The following is a 21,610-nucleotide window of genomic DNA, read 5'->3' as shown; positions in this document are numbered from 1 at the left end:
CTGGATGAGGAGAGACCTATCATTGCATCTAGATGGTCACTTGCAAGCTTTTAAGATCCCAGTTGCTACTCGCCAAAGTAAGAGGTGGAACAGTATTTTTGTGTAGTATGTTATGCCAACTGAGCTTGATGTCCACTGAGACTATGGTCCCGAGCCCATAGGTCCAATTATTCACTCCTTCTGGGTAGCTGGCTGTAGCCAAGAAGTGACTATAGCCTTGACCCTTGTCAGCTCTATTATACACCTTGAAATTCTTACGGAACATACAAATACACTTGTAGAAACATTGTCTGCCAACCCTATACATGATTTTGGGCACACTCTCCACTGCATAGACATATCTAATCATTTAGCTTGTCTACCCTTCTATCCACCCATATATCAATGTTTGCCTTCATTGACAATGCAGTACTGTATGTGCAAAAAGGTTCATCTTTGTTGTCTGTACCTCCCATGCACCTCTCTATGTCCTCCTCTTCCTCAATGCCACCATGTTATCACTCACATTTGATACACTGACCTTCTCTTCATCCAAATTGATATTTATTCTAATACATACCTTTCAAAAATAAAATACAAAGCAGGGTATCTTCAAAATCAAGCAATGAGTCAAAGTAACAAACACTGTTCTGTCAAAAAGGGTGAAATACTTTATTCATCTCTATATAACATATACAAAAGCAAGCAAAATTAGGTTTTCCTCAGCCATCCTCTCCACATTTTGTGTAGTTTTAATGAACTATACATCATTGATTTCTTCATGCCTAAGAAAGAGAAGAGCGGGTGAGACAATGGAAGCTTACTGAGCATGCATCGTTGGTGACAGCGTGAGTCACATTCTCACCAGACTTTGGAAAGGAGTGGCAATGACTGACTGATGGGGTCTCAGAGGCCACCAAACCAAACCAAATTCACTGTCAAGTCAGATCTGACTCAAAGCAACCCCTCCTTAGGTTTTGGAGGTGGTATCACTATGGAAGTAGATTACCCAATCTTCCTTCTGAGGAGTGGCTGGTGGGTTTGAACCACCAGCCTTCTGGTTAGCACTCAAATGCCTTAGGCACTACGCCACCAGAGCTCCAAAGGCCACCATGGAGCAATGTCGGGGAGAGATTCTGATTCAGGCATCTCCTGAAACTGTGATACAGACACCAAAGGTACCTGGGATACTGTTGTTGTTGTTTGTTGTTACGTGCCGTCGAGTCAGATCCGACTCATAGTGACCCCTCCTTGGGTTTCCAAGGCAGTATCACTACGGAAGTAGATTGCCCACCCTTCCTTCCGAGGAGTGGCTGGTGGGTTGGAACCGCCAGCCTCCTGGTTAGCAGTCAAGTGCCTTAGGCACTATGCTACCACAGCTCCCTGGGACACTGGGATAAGCAAATCTTTTGAGCTATGAGCATATTGGTAGCATCTGAATTTTAAAGAAGAGAAAGGCAGGACCAAGACAAAATTATGTATGTGACTAGGTCCTCAGCTCCCTTTCTATATTGCAACATCTGCCATTGCAGTGCCCCCAGTTCAATGCTTTTGCATCACTGTGTATGCTGTTAGCTGCCTAGAAGGGATATTGTACCCATCATTTTCCACCCTGTTGATTCTGAACCCCTTTCAAGGTTTCTCCTCTAGAAAATGTCTTCTCTGATGCCCAGGCTGATTCTAATGCCACTCCTCAGGCACCTAGCCTTACCTTGATTATAGCACTTCCCAGACAGTACAATATCTGTCAGTTCAACCACCTGTCCCTCCCCATAGACTATAAGCCCCTTGGGGACATACTAATCACAATTCCTCTTCTCTGGAGCCCAACAGCAGTACAGCACATGGTAGGTACTCAGTAAATGTCTCTGAAATGACTGAGCAAATGTGCCTCCTCAGATACCTGACCTTCTAGTACCCTATGCTGACATCATTACAGTGCATGATGAAACAGAAAAGAGGCCCTGGGGACTGATGGGAAAGAAGGAAATTGGGACAAAATGAATAGAATATTCCTTGTCACATCTAATAGGATCATATCCACAGCTGCCATTATGGACTTTCTTTGTGTTGAGGATGAGATCACTTAGTTGGTGTTTTAGGGTGTGGTTCAAATATGCAAAAAGTGTTTTTCACCATGAGATATAAACAGATTCTAAAATGCACACTCCTGGCCATAAAGCACTGCTGACGAGGTAACAGGATTTGTTCTGGAGACTCCTAGCACTGGAGTTTGAGTGATGTCTTGAAAATATTTGTCCCTGTTACCTCTAAGCTAGTGAGTCTACTAAGCACCTTTGAAGAGGCTACTTCAGAGGCAGTGGCAGGTAAAAAGGCAGGGTACCAGTAAAATCTTTAATGAATACTTCTAGGTACTCTGGCCTGGCTTGTCTACTGGCTGACTCCTTACAAACTAACACAGCCTAGTTTGGAAACCCAGCATTCCTTTCCCTACTTCCACTCCTTTTAATTTTCTCCCTGGAGCAACCACCCGGGTAAGCCTCACCCACTTGAGCATTGAGACTGGAAACTTATTATGTAAGGTGCTTTTCAAAATTCCAGCCAGAACCAATCAAGAGACCGAACAGCACACAGGTAGCTGCAGACAGGGAGGTTCAATACAGTAACCCCAGGGCATTGAGTCATAGCTAGAAGACGCACTAATCACAATTCCTAGCTCAACTACAAAAACTCAGCCACACACTCCTTGGTGCTTAAGCATTTAAAGTGAATATATAAAGTATATGAGCATCACCATGCAGCCATTTTTTGCTGCTAGTGAGACTGAAACTAAAAACAGTCTTTTCCTTGTATAGCAGCTGGAATCGTGTCGGGAAGAGCACTGGGAAAGGAGGCCAGAGACCTCGATTGTAGTCCCAGTTGGGTCACAAACTTATAGTATGACTCCCCCTTCTGAGCCTCAATGACTTCATCTGCAAAATGACTAGGTTGACAACCAAACTGGTAAGGAAGAAGTAAAACTATCTGCAGATGATATGACTCTATACATAGAAAATCCCAGAGACTCAGCAAGAAAACTACTAGAACTAATTGAAAGATTCAGCATAGTGATAGATACACAATCAACACACAAAAATTGGTTGGATTCATCTACATCAACAAAGAAGTCTCTGAAAAGGAAATAAGGGAAACAATACTATTTATTATAGCTGCCAAAAACATAAAATACTTAGGAATAAATCTAACTAGACACACACACACACACACACACACACAAACAAAAACCAAATTCACTGCCATCAAGTCCTTCTGACTCACAGTAACCCCCACTGGGTTTCTGAGGTGGTAAATCTTTATGGAAGTAGACTGCCCAGTATTCCTTCCATAGAGTGGCTGGTGGGTTTGAACTGCCAACATTCTGGTTAGCAGTCAAATGCCTTAGGCCCTGTGTCACCAGAGCTCCTGAAAGGACACAAAAGAACTATAACAAAAAAAAGAAAAGAAAAGAAAAGAAACCCCAAAAAGCTACAAAACATTACAACAAGAAACTATGTGAGATCTACATGAATGGAAGAATATACAATGCTCAAGGACAGTAAGATTGCCAAAGCAATCTATAGATTCAATGCAATCCAGATCCAGATTCTATCAGCTTTCTTTAAGGACATGGAAAAACAAAATACTAATTTTATATGGCTAGGAAAGAGTAGTGGTTATGTTTGTGTGTTAACATGGCTGGGCCTGGTGAGTGGCTGGCCAGCTGGTGGTAGTTATTCCCCATGATGAGACTGGCAATCAGCTCCAAGGTGGGATCTACCATAAGCAGCTGAGCAGCTGCTTTGGGTATGTGGTCTGCTTCCCGTATATGAGTAGCAGCTTTGGGAACGGGTCTCTGGCTTATGGCATGCCTGAACCCTGCACATAGCTGTGTCATTGTTCATCAGCCTACCATGTTCTGCCGACCTTGGGACTTTCAACGGACTTGAATTAATGGCCTGCCGTGTAGTTTGGTAACATCAGGACTGTGCCATTTTATTTGTCAACCTTGGGCTTGTTAGCCTTAGCAGCCAGTGGCTGCCTGAGTGAAAAGATGCCTCTAGCTTCAGTGGGCCAGAAGCAAAAGGCAGAGCTGAAGTCCAAGGCTGAGGGGTTTTCACCTAGCTCCTAGAGCCTGGCACTTTGAACTTGGACTTAAAGCCTCCAAGCTGTAAGAGAATAAACTCCTGTTTGTTAAGGCCATCGCATTTGTGGTGTATTCTTGTCAGAGCAGCAACTAGGTAACCAGAACAGAAAGAAACCTTGGAAAAGCAAAGCACTACTAAAGAAAAACAAAGTAAAAGGTTTCACACTCCCCTATCTCAAAACCTACTATACAGCCACAGTTGTCAAAACAGCCTAGTATTGGTACAACAGACACATAGACCAGTGGAACAGAATTGAGAACACAAAAATAGATCCGTCCACCTATGGACAGCTAACCTTTGACAACGGGCTGATATCCATTAAATGGGGAAAAGACAAATCTCTTTTAACAAATGGTGCTGGCAAAACTGGGTATCCATTTGCAGAAAAATGAAACAAGATCCATACCTCACACCATACACAAAAACTAACTTAAGATATATAAAAGACTTAAATGTAAAACCTAAAAGCATAAAGTTCATCAAAGAAAAATTAGGGGCAAACTGAAAGGCCCTAATATATGGCATAAATAGACTATAAAACATAACTAAAAATGCAAAACAGCAGAAGATAAACTTGATGACTGGGACCTTCTGAAAATTAAATTCTTATGTACACCAAAAGACTTCTCCAAAAGAGTAAAAAGAGAACCTACAGATTGGGAAAAAATATTCGGCAAAGACATATCCGACAAGGGACATATCTCTGAAATTTATAGAAAACTCCAACACCTCAACATCAAAAAGGCAAACAACTCAATTATGGGCAGAAAACATGGACACTTCACCAAAGAAGATATTCAGGTGACCAGCAAACACATAAAGAAATGTTCGAGGTCATTAGTTATTAGAGAGATGCAAATCAAAGCAACAATGAGATACCATCTTGTCCCAGCAATAACAGCAAAAAAGAACAAATGCTGGCGAGGGTGTGGAAAGACTGGAATTTTTATACACTGCTGGTGAGACTGTAAAATGATATGTGGAAAACTGTATGGTGTACTTCCTTAAAAAGTTAGAAACAGAAATACCATTTGATCCAGCAATCCCCTTACTAGGTATATATACTAAAGAAGGGAGCTCGGATGGCATAGGGTCTAAGGCACTTGACTGCTAACCAGAAGGCTGGCAGTTCAAACCCACCAGCCACTCCTTGGAAGGAAGAATGGGCAATCTACTTCCGTAGTGATACTGCCTTGGAAACCTAAACCGGGGTCGCTATGAGTCAGATCTGACTTGATGGCAGTGAGTTTGGTTTTTGGTTTTTATATTAAAGAAGCGAGAGCTGGGATATGAGTAGATATATGCACACCCATGTTCATCACGGCACTATGCACAATAGCTAAGCGATGGAAACAACCAAAGTGCTTATCAACAGATGAAGGGTTAACCAAACTATGATATATACACACAATACAATACTACGCAACACTGAAGAATAATGAAGAACCGTGAAACATCTCACAACATGAATAAACTTAGAGGACATTATGCTGAGTGAAATAAGTCAATCACAGAAGGGCAAATATTGTATGAGTGCACTATTGTAAAAAGTCAAGGAAAGATTTACATGGAAGGAAACTATATCTGTTGGTTACCAGGGATGGGAGGGGAGAGGAGGGAAAATTGCTAGACAGGTAAGAGATAAGTATTGATTTGGGTGAAAGGAAAGGAAATACACCAAAAGCAAGTGACCAGCACAATAACACCAAGGAAAAGGAAGACACACAGAGGTACACAAGAAGTACAGACAACAAAGGTAAATACATATACATACAAAATACTCCTTTATCAGTGATAACCAACATTAATCTATGAGTGAATACACAGGTAGACAGGCTAAATGATCAGATATAGGTAGGCAAGAGAGAATATACCCATGGCCATATACAAGTTTGGCAGTCGTTATTTCTGCATGCATTTTGTATGTGCTATAAGAATGTCCCACACATGTCTGTCAGTTTGTCGTACCGTGGTGGCTTGTGTGTTGCTGTGAGGCAAGAGGTTTATGCCTCACCATTTAAAATACCAGCAAGGTCACCGATGGCGGACAGATTTCAGCAGAGCTTCTAGACTAAGAGAAACTGGGAAGAAGGATAAGGTCATCCACTTCTAAAAAAACTGGCCACTGAAAACCTTACGAATGGCAGTCAAACACTGTCTGATATATTACTGCAAAATTTCCTTCCTTCCTTTCTTCCTTGCCTCCCTCCCTCCCTCCTTCCTATGTATGTATGTATGTATGTATGTCTGATAATAATGCTGGAAGATGAGCTCCTCAGGTTGGAAGGCACTCAAACTGGGGAAGAGCTGCCTCCCCAAGGGAGAGCTTTTGGGACCTTCACCTGCTGATGGGGCATGACTCAAAATGGGAAGAAACAACTGCAAACATTCATTAGAAACTGCAACATGGAATGTACAAAGTATGAATCTAGGAAAATTGGAAGTTGTCGAAAATGAAAGGGAACACATAAAGATCATATCCTAGACATTAGTGAGCTGAAATGGACTGGTACTGGCCACTCTGAATCAGACAATCACATGGTCTACTATGCTGAGAATGACAAATTGAAGAGGAATGGCATCACACTCATTGTCAAAAAGAATGTTTCAAGATCTATACTAAAATACAATGCTCTCAGTGACAAGATAATATCCATATTCCTACAAGAAAGACCAGTTAATACTACTACTATTCAAATTGACGCACCAACCATTAAAGCCAAAGATGAAGAAATTGAAGATTTTTTTTTTTTTACCAACTTCTGCGGTCTGAAATCAACCAAATATGTAATTTAGATGTATTGATTATTCCTAGGGATTGGAATGAGAAAGTTGGAAACAAAGAAGAATCATCGGTAGTTGAAAAATATTGCCTTGGCGATAGAAATGACTCGGAAGATCGCGTAATAGAATTTTGCAAGACCAACAACTTATTCATTGCAAATACCTTTTTTCAACAACATAAACAGTGGCTATACATGTGGACATCACCAGATAGAATAAACAGAAATCAGATTGACTACATCTGTGGAAAGAGGCAACGGAGAAGCTCAGTGTCTTCAGTCAAAACAAGGCTGGGAGCTGACTGTGGAACAGACCATCACTTGCTCATATACAAGTTGAAAATGGAGCTTAAGAAAATGAAAACAAGCCCATGATAGCCAAAATATGACCTTGATTACATTCCACCTGAATTTAGAGACCATCTGAAGAACAGATTTGATGCACTGAACACCAGTGACTGAAGACTACACAAGCTGTGGGATGACGTAAAGAACATCATCCATAAAGAAAGAAAAAGGTCATTAAAAAGACAGGAAAGGAAGAAAAGACCAAAACGGATGGCAGAAGAGACTCTGAAACTTGCTCTTGAAGAGAGAGTAGCTAAAGCAAATGGAAGAAATGATAAAATAAAAGAGCTCAACAGAAGATTTCAAAGGGCAACTTGAGAAGACAAAGTAAAGTATAATGAAATGTGCAAATACCTGGAATTAGAAAACCAAAAGGGAAGAACACATTCAACATTTCTCAAGCTGAAAGAACTGAAGAAAAAATCCAAGCCTCAAAATGCAATACCAAAGGATTTTATGGGCAAAATATTGAGTGATGCAGGAAGCATCAAAAGAAGATGGAAGGAATACACAGAGCACTGTACTAAGAAGAATTGGTCCATCTTCAACAGCAGGCTGAGTCCAGAGAGAAGTGTGTCTGAGGCACTGTATCCTGAGTCATTTTTGATCCTGTCACTTCCCTAACAAATTTCATAAACATGAGTACCATTCTTAAGTTCTGTATGGCCACTGCAATGAATTATCAAACCCAGAAGAGAAGTAGAGAGTGCTGTGGGACGGACAGTGGTTTCAGAACTGGTAAAAAAGTTGGAGAGTGTTGGCATGTAAAACCTTAGTCTCATAGGAATCAGCCTTGGACTGATGTTGCTGACAGTGATTCATTTTCCCCCTTGTGAAGTTAGAGGAGGTCAGCTGATGCTACCCCCAGACCCTTTTTACAGTAATAACTGTATGCACCTATTCTGACTTACCTACAAATTCTTAAAAAGACACAGCTAGGAGTGGATCTTATTCATAATCCAAGGACTGCCTGTATTTGTTATACTTCAATTAAAATTTTTATTTAAGACAGTGTATTTCAATGGGAAGGAGCTCTGATGGTGCAATGCCTAAGGCATTTGACTGCTAACTGGAAGGTTGGCGGGTCAAACCCACCAGCTGCTTCATAGAAGGAAAATGGGGCAATCTACTTTCATAAAGATTTACTGCCTTGGAAACCCAATGGGGGTTGCTATGAGTTGGAAGTGACTCAGTGGCAATGGGTTTGGTTTGGTTTGGTTTATTTCAATGGAAATCCTATTCCCAAAAGATTTAGGATCTTACACTTTTTCAGACACACACTGAACAATTTATTGAGCACCTACATATATATATATATATGAAGCACTGAGCTAGTTGTTGGGGATAATGGTATGAACAACAGGATGGTTTCTGCCCTCCAGAGCTGACAGGCCACAGAATACTTCTTGGCCTGCATTAAGCTTACTCTTGGTTTATGTTTCCTTTCTATCAAAAAGGTTAGAGATTTAGAAAATCTGCACACCTTAGACCCATTTAAAATGTGTCTTTGAGGGAAGACAGGCTGCTAAAAGAGTCTTACCATAACCGTCTTTGCTCTTCTTCAGAAAGACCTTTGTTCACCTATAGCTAGTCATTAGTAATTTGTTAATGTGTCACCAAAGTTGTTGTTAGGTGCCATCAAGTCAGTTTTAACTCACAGCGACCCTATGTACAACAGAACAAAACATTGCCCAGTCCTGTGCCATCCTCACAATGAAGTCTGGATTCTGTTTTGAAAGCACACAGAAACTGACTTCAACATAAGGCTCCTAAGGTTTTTCTTCTATTTACAGTCTCTTACAGCTTCTTTCACATGGCCTACAGCCAAGTCCACATATGTGTGAGACCATGAATTCCCTGAGTGACCTCAGACTGACAGATCCAATGACAGACAAAATTCTCCAGGAAAGAATGTGAGACAGAGCTATGAGTAAGTTGTGAGGGGTCTCTATCTTCCCATCATTCTCTATGTCAGATATTTAGGAGAGAAAATTAGTAATCCCCAACATGTTCTTCCAATTAATTTCCAACAATAGTTAGATATATTTACAAAGAAGTTCGCTTCTGAGACAGAAGTACAACTTAAGAACTTTCAGGCTTATGTGATAAGCACAGCTCCAGAAAAATCTTTACTATTATCATATGTTCTTTGATTTAAGTAACAAGGTATCAGAAAACAGAAGAGTTTTAGTTATAAGAAATCAGAACAAAGGATGATGAAAGATCTAGTCTACTGTGTTTCTGGAAAGGATGGTAAAGATCAACTGAGGCATGCCAGAATCTTTTTAGGAACAAGACTAGACCTGCCTTGCTTAATCAAGTTGTATCTTTTGAAGCTGCAGATGTAAACAGTTAATTCTGAGTACCCAGAAAGTCAGGTGAGAAATACAAAGCAAGATTTCAAAACTCAACTAATTTCCCTCCCCCAACCTCCTTCACCTTAGGGAAGGAGATTGCCATCCCACTGCTTCCCAAGCCAGAAACCAGGGAGTTATCTCTGATTCCTCCTCCTTCTTCACTTCCCATAGCCTTTCAATCAACAAGACCCACTCATTCTCTGTCTAAATATTACTAGAATCTCTTCTGTGTGTGTGTACTGCATGACCTTGGTTCAGGCTGCCATAACTTTTCACCTGGCTGGCTGCACCCATATATACCATATTTTTTTATGCAAATAACATTTAGTATACTTTTTTTTGACAACCATGCCCTCCTCCTAAGGTATTTTCGTAAGCAAGCTATGCTAATTTTTTTAAATGCATTTTATTGAAATATAATTTATGTATGGTGAAATACACAAAACTGAAGTAACATGGGTCGATGCATTTTTTTTTTTTTTTTTGCAGTGTTCCCTCCCCTCCCCTCCCCTCTCACCCCTGGCAACCAAGAAAGAAAGTTTCCCTCCATATATAAACCTTTCCTTGACCCTCCACAACAACGAACTAATACTATATTTGTCCTTCTGTGATTGACTTATTTCACTCAGCATAATGTCCTCCAAGTTCATCCATATTATGCGGTGTTTGCTTAGAGGCTTAAATTTCAAGGGTACTGGGTCAGGGGCCTGTTTTACCAGGTTAGCCCGGATTCCCTGCCTGTCTCCATTCAAGGTCTATCCTGAAGAAACTACATTAGAGCCTAAAATCTAAAAGCATTTCGTTTGTGAAAGGCTGAAGCCTACAGTTGGAATCCTAACTTCATTTTGAGCCTTGACATAAGTTCAGACACCATTTTGAGTTTTCTGTGTTACTTCCCAAACATTCTATTAAACCACCAATGTGGCCATGCTTAGACAAGTCCACAAAAGTATAGGGAGAGGCAGCTTGCCCTCAGGAAGAGTAGATTAACAAGTATTCAGAAAAGTGCTTACACAAAGGACCAAGGAACAAAAAAGACATTTAGATAAAAGGCAATTACCATTCTTCTCTTCTTCCTTTGGTATTTGGTAAATAGTAAAGGTTTGTTGGGCCAATTAAGACCTTCCTGACAGTCTCCTAAAAACTTGTACCAATGATCATTTGAAAAATAATTATAGTGATTCAATAGTTTGTAGCAAATCTATGGAAAGGAGAAACTCACTAAATTGTAATCTCATATATGCTGCTCACTTTGTAATGTTTGTTGGAGTTGGGCAGACGCTGTTCAGATGACATGTCTGTCTGCTTCCCACGTTTTTATTTCTTTTCTCTTGCTGCATATGTTGAATAAAATCTCTTTTCTTCACTACTTATAACTTTGTGGTAATCTTCCTCTAGGACAAAACATAAGTGGCAGCAAGCTGGGAATAGGAGTTTGCTGAGCTGCTCTTGTGTTACCAGTTGGGATATGAAGCTGTCTACTGCTATCATGAGAGGAGGAATACAAGTATTAGGAAGTTGATCTTTCTCTGCTCCTGAGATGCCTGGCTTCAGTTGCTGACCAGCCAGCCCTGATGAAACCTATGCTATTCTATTAATAGCATCGCCTAAGATAAGTCAGCGCTACTTTCTAAATAATCACCTCCCAGGCTAAAGGAAAAGAAAATAGTGCTTGGCTCTGTTAGCATTTCTGCACTCACGTTTGAACATGGGTATGTCTGATGGGTCAGGGAATATCCAGGGAGCAGTGTCAGACCACATGAGAAGACACTGTCATTTTATCCAACATAGCTGACTACAAAGGGCAATTCTCTAAACTGGTTTTAGATGTCTGGCTTCCATATTTTCTAGGAATAGAGTGAGATTTAGATCTAGACTCACCCAAGTTTATGGAACACCTACTGAGTGAGTATCAGATAACTTACTGGACAACTCTCAATTAAGACTCAGAATACCTTGGGAGCTGGGTATTAATATCCCTACTGTTTCATAGGGGAGAGGTTAATTAACATATCACCAAGGTTACAGAATGAAGTGAATAATTAGAACTTTAAACCCCTTTCTTCTGGCTCTAAGGTTAGCTCCTTTGGTTACCTATTTCCCTACATGTAACTATATTTGAATATAAAAGGTGTTCCCTGGCTAAGGCCAAGACTGACCTCCTTTTATAATCAGTGATGAGGCTGCATAATCATGGCTACCAAGCCAAAGGCCAAACCAAAAAAACCAAACTCACTGCCGTCGAGTCGGATCCGACTCATAGCGACCCCTCCTTGGGTTTCCGAGGTGGTATCTCTATGAAAGTAGATTGCTGAATCTTCCTGTTGGAGTTTTTTCACCCTGCAGATGATATATCAGCTGGCTGAAAGACTGGATGGAGGTAGAGCTTTGGACATTTCAGGAAGAGGACCTAGCAAAAGTAAGGCAGAACAACAGCTACTGTTACAACAAAAGGACTTCAAAGAATAGGGAGAGAGAGGAATGGTTCTGAAGCTCCCTGTGAGGCTAGAAGAAAGAGAAGCAGGCAAACCAGCCATGTGGTCCCCATCACTGCTCATTTACTCCAGCTGGAGAACTAACTAGCATTTGAATATGATGGTTATAACATTTGAATAGGACAGTGTAAAGAGGTATGTTTTAAACAGAGGTCAGAAAAACTGTGTAACTTCTATGTAATGAAACCAAAAGAGGAAAGAACAGGCATAGTGCTAGATGCTTTCACATTTAAAATACATTTTAAGATATAATTTTCACAAACTAGTGAGGCAGGTATAATCAAAGCCATGAAATTAAAGCTCAGAGGAACTAGGTAACCTGCCCAAGAATAGTCAAAAACTCAAGCTGACTGCCATCAAGATGATTCTGACTCATAGTGACCCTCATTGGGTTTCCAAGGCTGTAAATCTTTACATCTTTGTTCTGCAGAGCATCTGGTAGGTTCAAATCATCGACCTTCTGCTTAGCAGCCAAATGTCTTAACCGCTACACCAGCAGGGCTCCTTCCAAAAAACTCCAAACTCACAGCCATCGAGTTGGAGCTAACTCATAGAGACCTCTCCTTGGGTTTCTGAGGTGGTATCACTATGGAAGTAGATTGCTCAATCTTCCTTCCGAGGAGTGGCTGGTGGGTTTGAACCAGCAGGCTTCTGGTTAGCTGTCAAATGCCTTAGTCACTACACCATTTTAGTTAAGTTGAAATTTGGATTCAGTCTGGGGGGCTCACAAACTCGTGCACGTCATACTATCCTTCATCACAGCCTACAACCAACATAAATTAGACAAACCAGAGCAGAAGGTGAGTACCAGTGGTAGGTAACATGATGTGTTAACTTGGCTGGCCCTGGTTTTGAGTGACTGAGCAGCTGGATATAGTATTCTCCATGATGAGACTGGTAATCAACTCCATGGTGGAATCCACCAGGATGTGGTCTCCTTCCACTATATAAAAAACAATTTTGAGGAAGGTCTTTAACTTATGGCACACTTGAGTCCTGCAATGTAACTGAGTTGTCGGTTCAGCAGCCTGCCATGTTGTCTGCTGATCTTGGGACTCTTAATAGACTTGAATCAATGGCCTGCCGTGTGGTTTGGTAATATCGGGACTGTGCCTTTTTACTTGTCGACCTTGGGTTTGTCAGCCTCAGCAGCTAGCAGCTACCTGAGTGAAAAAAGCCTCCAGCTTCAGTGGGCCGGGAGCAAGAGGCAGAGCTGAAGCCCAAGGCCAAGGGGCTTTCACCCAGTCCCGAGAGCCTAGCACTCTGAATTGGGACTGGGGTGTAGTGCCTAAAGCACTTGACTGCTAACCAGAAGGTTGGCTGTTCAAACCCACTAGCCACTCCCCAGAAGAAAGGTTGGGCAATCTACTGCCATAGTGATAGTGCCTCAGCAACCCAAGGAGGGGTTGCTATGAGTTGGAGACGACTTGACAGCACATAACAACAACAACAACAAGCCTCCAAAAACCCTAAGAGAATAAACTTCTATTTGTTAAAGCCATCCCATAAGGGATGCTTATCACTTTCTCCAAGTTCTATAATCTCAGTGCAAGGTTACATATAATCAGTGGTTCTGGATGTCCATGATCTGATGTGTATCTTTCAAAGTACAAAGGAAGCCAGCAGTAAGCGCTGGGGGAAACTGGCTTCCAGCCCTTGGCAGCCACCACAAACACCCCCACACAGAAATAAGGGCTGCAGTTTTGTGAGGTGTTCCCACTGCCCTCTACTGGTTAGTGGAAATGATGTGTGAAGAGAAAATAGAGGACCAAAGGTTTGTTTCAGGTTAGAAGTGTCAAGAGATGATGATGGAGGTCCTTTTATAAGAGACAATTTCAAGCTTATATGAAAATAGACACAGAAATAGAAACGGAATAGTATAACACATCCCCTGTATTCTTCAACAATTTATCAATTCACAGTCAATCTGTTTTATCTAGCCCTTCCATACTTTCTGTCTCCATGTGTTATTTTAAAACAAATCCCAGACATCTCATTTCAACCATAAATATTTCAATATGTATCTCTAAAATAAAAGGAATCTTTCAAAAAAAAGCTGTAACACCATCATTATCACAACTAAAAAAAATTAACAATAATTCTGATAATTCATTATAGCATGGGAAAATAAAAATTAAAATAAGTGATCTTTTGTGTCTCACCCAAGGAGGATCATGGCAAGGGAGCTGCAATCATGCAAAACAGACTGATAGCCTGAACCACCCAAGCAACACAAGCCCCACATCTTCATCTTGCCAGGAAAATGCCAGTAAGAATACAGATTAAATAAATATCTTAATTGTAAATGCAGAGCTAAGCACACTCGAGTGGCAGGAAAATCTTTGCCTGAACAGTACTTAGCCCACATGCTACTGAATGTTTACTGTATCTTTGCAAAGATTCAGGAAAGCAACAGTGTTGTCAGTGGGGCTAAATTGTCAGGATGAGTATCCAAAAAGCTAGGCTGTGGGATAGAAAGAATTGTGATCACACTACTTCCCTTGCACCCTGAAACCCAGGGATCAGAATCAGGCTGGAGGCACTCCCCTTCTTGGGTTATTTCTGAGCCATTTATCCCCATGTACTGCAAAGCTCTATTTACACATCTCTTTCCTCCTCTAGATTATGAGCTCCTGGAAGGCAGGATGGCGTCCTGTTCACTTTTGTATCCTGAGTGGCTAACACATGAGAGATTCTTGTTGTTATTGTTGTTATGTGTCGTTGAGTCAGCCCCGACTCACAGCAACCCTTCCTTGGGTTTCCGAGGTGGTATCACTACGGCAATAGGATTGCCCAACCTTCCTTCCGAGGAGTGGCTGGTGGGTTTGAACCGCCAGCCTTCTGGTTAGCAGTCAAGTGCTACCAGAGCTCCTGAGAGATTCTTAGTAGATGGTTAAATAAAGAGACTGAACTAGTGGTCAGTTATCTGAGGATACCAAGTGCTGGGGTGGATGGGGAAATACACAGTATTGGTGGGACTATAAACTGATGTAACTACTTTATAGGGCAATTCGGCAATGTTCTATAAAGCTGAGGATGCAAATACTCTATTTCACTTATAGGCATCTACCCAAGAGAAACTGCCCAGTGAATACACAAGGAGAAATGTAGAAGAGCATTCATTCACTGCAGCATTGCTGTAATACTGAAAAAGCAGGAAAAACTCTATTGTCTACCAACAGAGGGTTGGATGAACCAATGTGGTATATTAATGACAGAATACTACATAGCAGTTAAAATGAATGGGCTAGATCTACACTTTTTTTTTTTTTTAAAGGGTTTTTGTGTAAACACTGTCCTTCTGTTCTCCTACGACTGGTGACTGGTTGTTCACTCTAAGGAGTGTATCTACCTGATGTAAATGTTCACCCTATATACCTGTCTCTTTTTGGCTGGAAGCCACAGGAATGAGTTCACTTCCAGCCTGAAGGGTAACTAGGGGCCATAATCTCAGGGGTCTCTCCCCAGGCTCTGTCAAACCAGTAAACCTGGTCTTTTTTTTTTTTCTTTTATGGTTTTGAATTTTGTTTTACATTGTCCTCCCACTCTATCCAGGATCTCCTGCACTGATCCCTTTCCAAGTGGTTGACAGTAGTAGCTGGGCACCATCTAGATCTTCTGGTGTTATGGTCATATAGGCTGAGAATCACATGGTCTACTAGTCCCTTGGACTAACTGTTTCCATGTGTCTTTAGTTTACTTCAGTCTTCTTTGCTCTGGATGAGGAGAAACACATTATTGCATCTAGGTGGCTGCTTGAAAGCTTTTAAGACCCCAGTCGCTAACTACCAAAGTAGGATATAGAACAATGTTTTTGTGTAGTATGTTATGCCAATTAAGGAGCTCTGGCTACACAGTGACTAAGGCATCTGACTACTAACCAGAAGGTTGGTGGTTCAAACCTATTAGCCACTCCATGGGAGGAAGACTGGGCAATCTACTTCTGTAAGGATTTACTGCCTTGGAAACCCAAAGGGGATCACTATGAGTTGGAATTGACTTGATGGCAGTAAGTTTGGTTTGGTTATGCCAATTGAGCTTGATCCCCTGCAACCATGGTTCTGAGCCCATAGGTCCAACTACTTGCTCCCTCAGAGTGATTTGTGGCTAAGAAATTATCATAACTTTGCCCCTTGTTAGCTCTATTATATATCTGGACATTCTTAATACAAATATACACATACAAATATTGTCTGCCAATCTTATATATGGTCATGAGTATATTCCCTTTTGCCTAGACATACCTGATCATTCAGCCTGTCTACCCATCTATTTACCCATAGATAGTTTGTTATCACTGACAACACAGTATTATATGTAAAAGGGTTTATCTTTGTTGTCTGTGCCTCTTGTACACATTAAAAAAAAAAAAAACAACCTTTATTCTGTGTTGTTTATGGGACATGAACATCTAGTACAAAAAGTAGGAAAACATGAACAGGTCAGAAACTTCAGAATAGTGGTTACCTCTGGGGAAAAGGGAGCAGGAGGGAAATGAAGCTAAAAAGGGGGCATAAACGATGTTTTCATCTATGCCCTAGTATCTAATGTCCTAGGACTTAAGGGGGAGGAAAACACTCAGGAGACTTTTCAAGTTGGAGACAGTATCGCCTGTGCAGAGAACTGGATGCTTCTGTGGCTACTGCCTTCCCTCCCAGTATCACACATTTGGAGGAGCTGGGAGAAGGGACTCCTGGTAGGTAATTATTGACCTTTTACCAAGTGCCAAGTGCTTTATATGGATTATTTCATGCCTGGAAACAACCATATGAGGAAACTGTTTTTGATCTCATTTTAAAGATGAGGTTTACAAAAGATTAAGTATCTTGCCCAAGGCTTCAGCAGCTAGTGAGTGGCACAGTCAGAACTTAACCACAAGCAAAACTGCTTCTCTGATTTGCTGCATCAAAAAGCAAAGCAGGATATGGATAAGGATTCCAAAAATAAGATGTATTTGACAAAAAAAAAAAAAAAGGATGATTTTTATCACTTGTACCTGAAAACTTTACATCTGATTTAGATTTCATTTAAACCTTCTGGCACAACACAGCTTCAACTGAAACATCATGTTCAACACAACCAAACTCCTATTGTAAAAACTGGTGTCTGTACTGATTTTTCATTAACATGAATAATGCTGGGATGAAGAATACCTTTTACATACAAATCACTGTCAGTGTCATTGATTGTTTTTCTTAGGATAAATTTTAGAAGAAAAAATATACTTTTCTATACATTTGGAATACTTAATTTATAATTAGTGAAATTACAGGATCAAAGGATATAACCAGATACTGCAATATGATGTGCAAACATTTAGGACACTGATGTCTAAAAGATATCCCACAATAGTTTTGTGTAACCTTTATAGTTGGACAGATAGAAATGAGCTGGCATGGCACAGATGAAGATATGTAGGAGAAACTATAAGTTTAAAAACCTGGGCTCACTACATGACCATGAGACCAGAAGAACCAGATGGTACCAAGCTACCACTGTCAACCAGTTAGAAAGGGATCAGTGTAGGAGATCCTAGATAGAGTGGGAGAAAAATGTGGAACAAAACTCAAAACCACACACACACACACACAGACCAGGTTTACTGGTCTGATAGATTGGTAGCCCCCCACCCCCCCAGACTATGGTCCCTAATAACCCTTCAGGCCTGGAATTGAACTCACTCCTGTGGCTTCAAGCCAAACAATAGACAGGTATATAAGGTGAACATTTACACCAGGTAGGTATTCACCTTAGAACAATCAACTATGGGAAATCACAATGGCAGTATTTGCACAGGGAGACAGCTCAGAGGGTAGGAATGCATAAGAAAGAAAGACAAGAGGGAAAATGTAACCAAAGGGAGGAAGTGGGAAGAGAGTTGTTACATTATGGTGATTGCAATCAATGTCATGAAACAAAATGTATAGGAGCTGTTGTATGAAATAGAAATTTGCTGTGTAAACTTTCACCCAAATAATAATTTAAAAAAAATTAAACTAAAATAACCTGGGCTTGCACCAAGACTACCTGCAAAGGCAAAAAACATATGAAAATAAGCTTATCAGAGTGTCCCATTCCATGTCTCTTAACAAATTCCCAAAGAAGAAAACAAATCAAAATATAATCAATCACACAATTGAAGAACTTGAAAAAATTATTTGACAAGTATCAGAAAATAGTTTCTTGGGCTAGAAAGATGACCGGGTTAGTCTATTCTCTGCTGTCAAAGAGATGCCCTTATGCAGAAAGATTTGCTCAATTATTTAAACTCAACTGTGTTGTGGTTTCTAAAAGATGCTATACATTTAAATTTGAGTGCTTCTTATTTTTCCTTCCAAGATCTTATGATTTTTAATTCATATAGCTCACAGGGTGCAGAAGAAGAAAAAAAAAAAAAAAAAATCAGTGAAAAAGGAGACAGAATTGTCTCCAAGCCTTTTGGCTAAGATCAAGGGTAATAAGAAGACAGAACCATAAAGAATATTTTAAAACAGCCATATAAATAAAAGAATGTGGCTTAACAATGCATATCCTAAAATAACATAGGGTAAGTAAGCCACAACTCAACTATTGACATTTAGCAATGAGAGAATGCATTCATGTTTGTTTGAGGACTAAAGGATAAAAGAAAAATAAAGTGAGCAAAGATGACAGATTGAACGAATACAGTATATTTTACTAAGTCCCCAAAGTTAACAAAATGACAGCAAAGGGATTTTTTAAAAGCTATAAGCCAACAAGGACATAAAACAGCATACAAATTTTGGAAGCTGGATTCTAAATAGAGTGAAACTGACTTAGTGCACTTAAACCAAACACAAGGACCGTTCAGATGATTCTGACTCATAGTGATCCTATAGGACAGAGCAGAACCGCCCCAAAGGGTTTCCAAGGCTGTAAATCTTTACTACTACACCTTCTCCCATGTAGCAGCTAATGGATTCTAACTGCTGACCTTTTGGTTAGCAGCCAAGAGTTTAACATCTGTGCAAGCATGGCTCCTTGTAAGTACACTTAGGGAAACTAAATTTTAAGCCAGAAGAGAAGAAAGCCAGGAGGTGGCTTGATTTACCATAGAGAGCTCCCCAAAGGTTCAGGAATTAGCATAACCTGGATCTTTGGAAGTGGAGGAGAAAGTGGGTCCGGACAGAAGAGGATGAGTTGAAAGTCTGCATAAGCAGTATTACCCACAAATCTGTCCCACTCTGAGCAGGCAGGTATAGGCTCTAAGAGATAAATGGAGGTTAGTATCTGGAGATGGTAAAAGAGAGGGTCTCTATAATATTTGGAAGGAAGACTGGGCAATCTACTTCTGTAAAGATTTATTGCCTCAGAAACCCAAAGGGGGTTGCTATGAGTCGGAATTGACTCGGTGGCAGTGAGTTTGGTTTTTTGGCTAAGAACAAGGGTAATAAGATACCAGTAAAATACTCTAATACTGTAATACTGAATACCAGGTACATTTGAGGGCAGTGGTAACACACGAAAAAAAAAAAGAAAAGAAAAGGCAGAAACCAACCAAAACAAACAATCCAATCCACACACACACTTTAGAAAAAAACTTAGAAGGAACAGAGACCATGAAGGGAGACAACTACTTCTAAAAAACTACCATTTAGGACTTCCAGTAAGATGGAGGAATAGGAAGAAAAGTGACACAGACCCTCTTCACCAAAGAAAAGAAAAACCAATAGACAGAGATACAGAATATAATCCTGGAACCCTGAGCTTTGAAAGGAACTATACAGAAGTGTATTAGGCATCAACTAGTGGAAAAACCTGAATGAAAACAGTGAGTACAGAGGCGGTCAGAGCTATGGACTGTAAGCTACTCTGACGGGACCAACAGCCTGAATATTTATTTCCAAGTGGTTTTGAGACCTGAGAATTGACCGAAAGATCAGCCCTGGTCACCAAGGGATGCAGGGATGACCGCGCTGGTGGCCTATGACTAGGAAGGGAAATAGCAAGGATGGAGACAACCTGAGCTGTTGACTTTCCACCATCCAGAGGGCACAGCCATTTTGATTGTTTACACGTGGCAGCTATTTTGGATATTTAAAGTGACCAAGGACACAGCCATTTTGAATGTTTATTAAGCTGTGGCCATTTTGGATATTTAAAGTGACTGAGGGTGCAGCCATATTGAATCTTTACAAAGTGGCAACCATTTTGGATTTTAAAGTGATAGCATTTTCATTTGGATTCCAGGGTCCTAGGAATAGGGTCAGGAGCTCTGGTAGCGTAGTGCCTAAGGCATTTGACTACTAACCAGAAGGCTGGCGGTTCAAACCCATCAGGCACTCCTCAGAAGGAAGGTCGGGCAATCTACTTCCGTAGTGCTACTGCATTGGAAACCCAAGGAGGGGTAGCTATGTCGGGTCCAGCTCAAAGGTACATAACAACAACAGCAACAACAGGAATAGGCTCTGTTTGCCAGGGTTGCAGGGACATATGAGAGCCTGACAACAGGAAAAGAGACAGGTGGTGAGTGTATAAGTGCTGTTAGCTAGTGAACAGAGGAGCACAGTACCCTGCTTGCATAGATAACATACAAACAAAACAAAGAAAATGAAAGTTGTGGGCAAGTCACTCCAACATACAATCACCAAATACAAACACAAAAACATCACAATGCCTTGGAGACAACAGAGCACCACAGTCCACACAAAGAAGCAAGATAAAGCAGGAGAAACAAGGGACAAGGATACAGACCCAAAACACATCCATTAGGAAGAAGAAGCACTGGAACTCTCTGATAAGGAATTCAAAAGAATTTTATTTAGGTATCCTCAACTAATTGAGAGATAGATCAAGGGAAAAACAGAGAACACCATAGAACAATTTCGAAAGACAATACAAGAACAAAATGACAAAATAAATGAAAAATTAGAAATGATACAAAACCTACATACAGAAATCCAGAAGATTAATACTAAATTTTCAGAAATAGATAAGACATTGAATGGGCAAAGGAGCAGAACTGAATCAATGGAAGACAAAATTAATGATATTGAAGGCAAATACCTGCATACTTCTTTGGAAAGGGATTAATCAGAAAAAAGATCAAAACAAAATGAAGAAAGCCTAAGGTTCACATGGGATACCATCAAAAGGAATGTTGTTGGTGTTGTTACATGCCATTGAGTTGCCCCAACTCATAGCGACCCCTCCTTAGGTATCCAAGGCAGTATCACTATGGAAGTAGATTGCCCAGCCTTCCTTTCGAGGAGTGACTGCTGGGTTTGAACCGCCAGCCTTCTGGTTAGCAGTCAAGTGCCTCAGGCACTATGCTACCAGAGCTCCCATCAAAAGAAATAACCTATGTGTAATCAGAATTCCAGAACAGGAAAAGACAGATAAAACCACAAAGAAAATTGTCAAAGTTTTGTTGGAAGAGAATTTTCCTGGTATGATGAAAGATGAGAATATATCCATTCAGGAAGTCCAATGAACCCCAAACAGGATAGACCCCAAAAGAAAATCACCAAGACATATCATCA

General features: G+C 40.6%; 1 protein-coding gene across 1 annotated transcript in view; it reads right to left on the bottom strand.

The window, feature by feature from the left end:
* Window positions 1-690: 690 nt before the first annotated feature.
* Window positions 691-21,610, bottom strand: part of TAMM41 (TAM41 mitochondrial translocator assembly and maintenance homolog) — a 99,972-nt gene continuing 79,052 nt past the window's right edge. The window contains exon 8 of the mRNA XM_007954116.2: window positions 691-764. Coding sequence (XP_007952307.1) covers window positions 691-764 — 74 coding nt within the window. The remainder of the gene's footprint in view (window positions 765-21,610) is intronic.

This window comes from Orycteropus afer, unplaced genomic scaffold, assembly GCF_000298275.1.
Source record: "Orycteropus afer afer isolate SDZICR_OR568_19922 unplaced genomic scaffold, OryAfe1.0 scaffold00432, whole genome shotgun sequence".
Classification (NCBI taxonomy): Eukaryota; Metazoa; Chordata; class Mammalia; order Tubulidentata; family Orycteropodidae; genus Orycteropus; species Orycteropus afer.
Note: the sequence above shows the minus strand (reverse complement) of the source record. Positions and strands in the feature narration are given on the sequence as shown.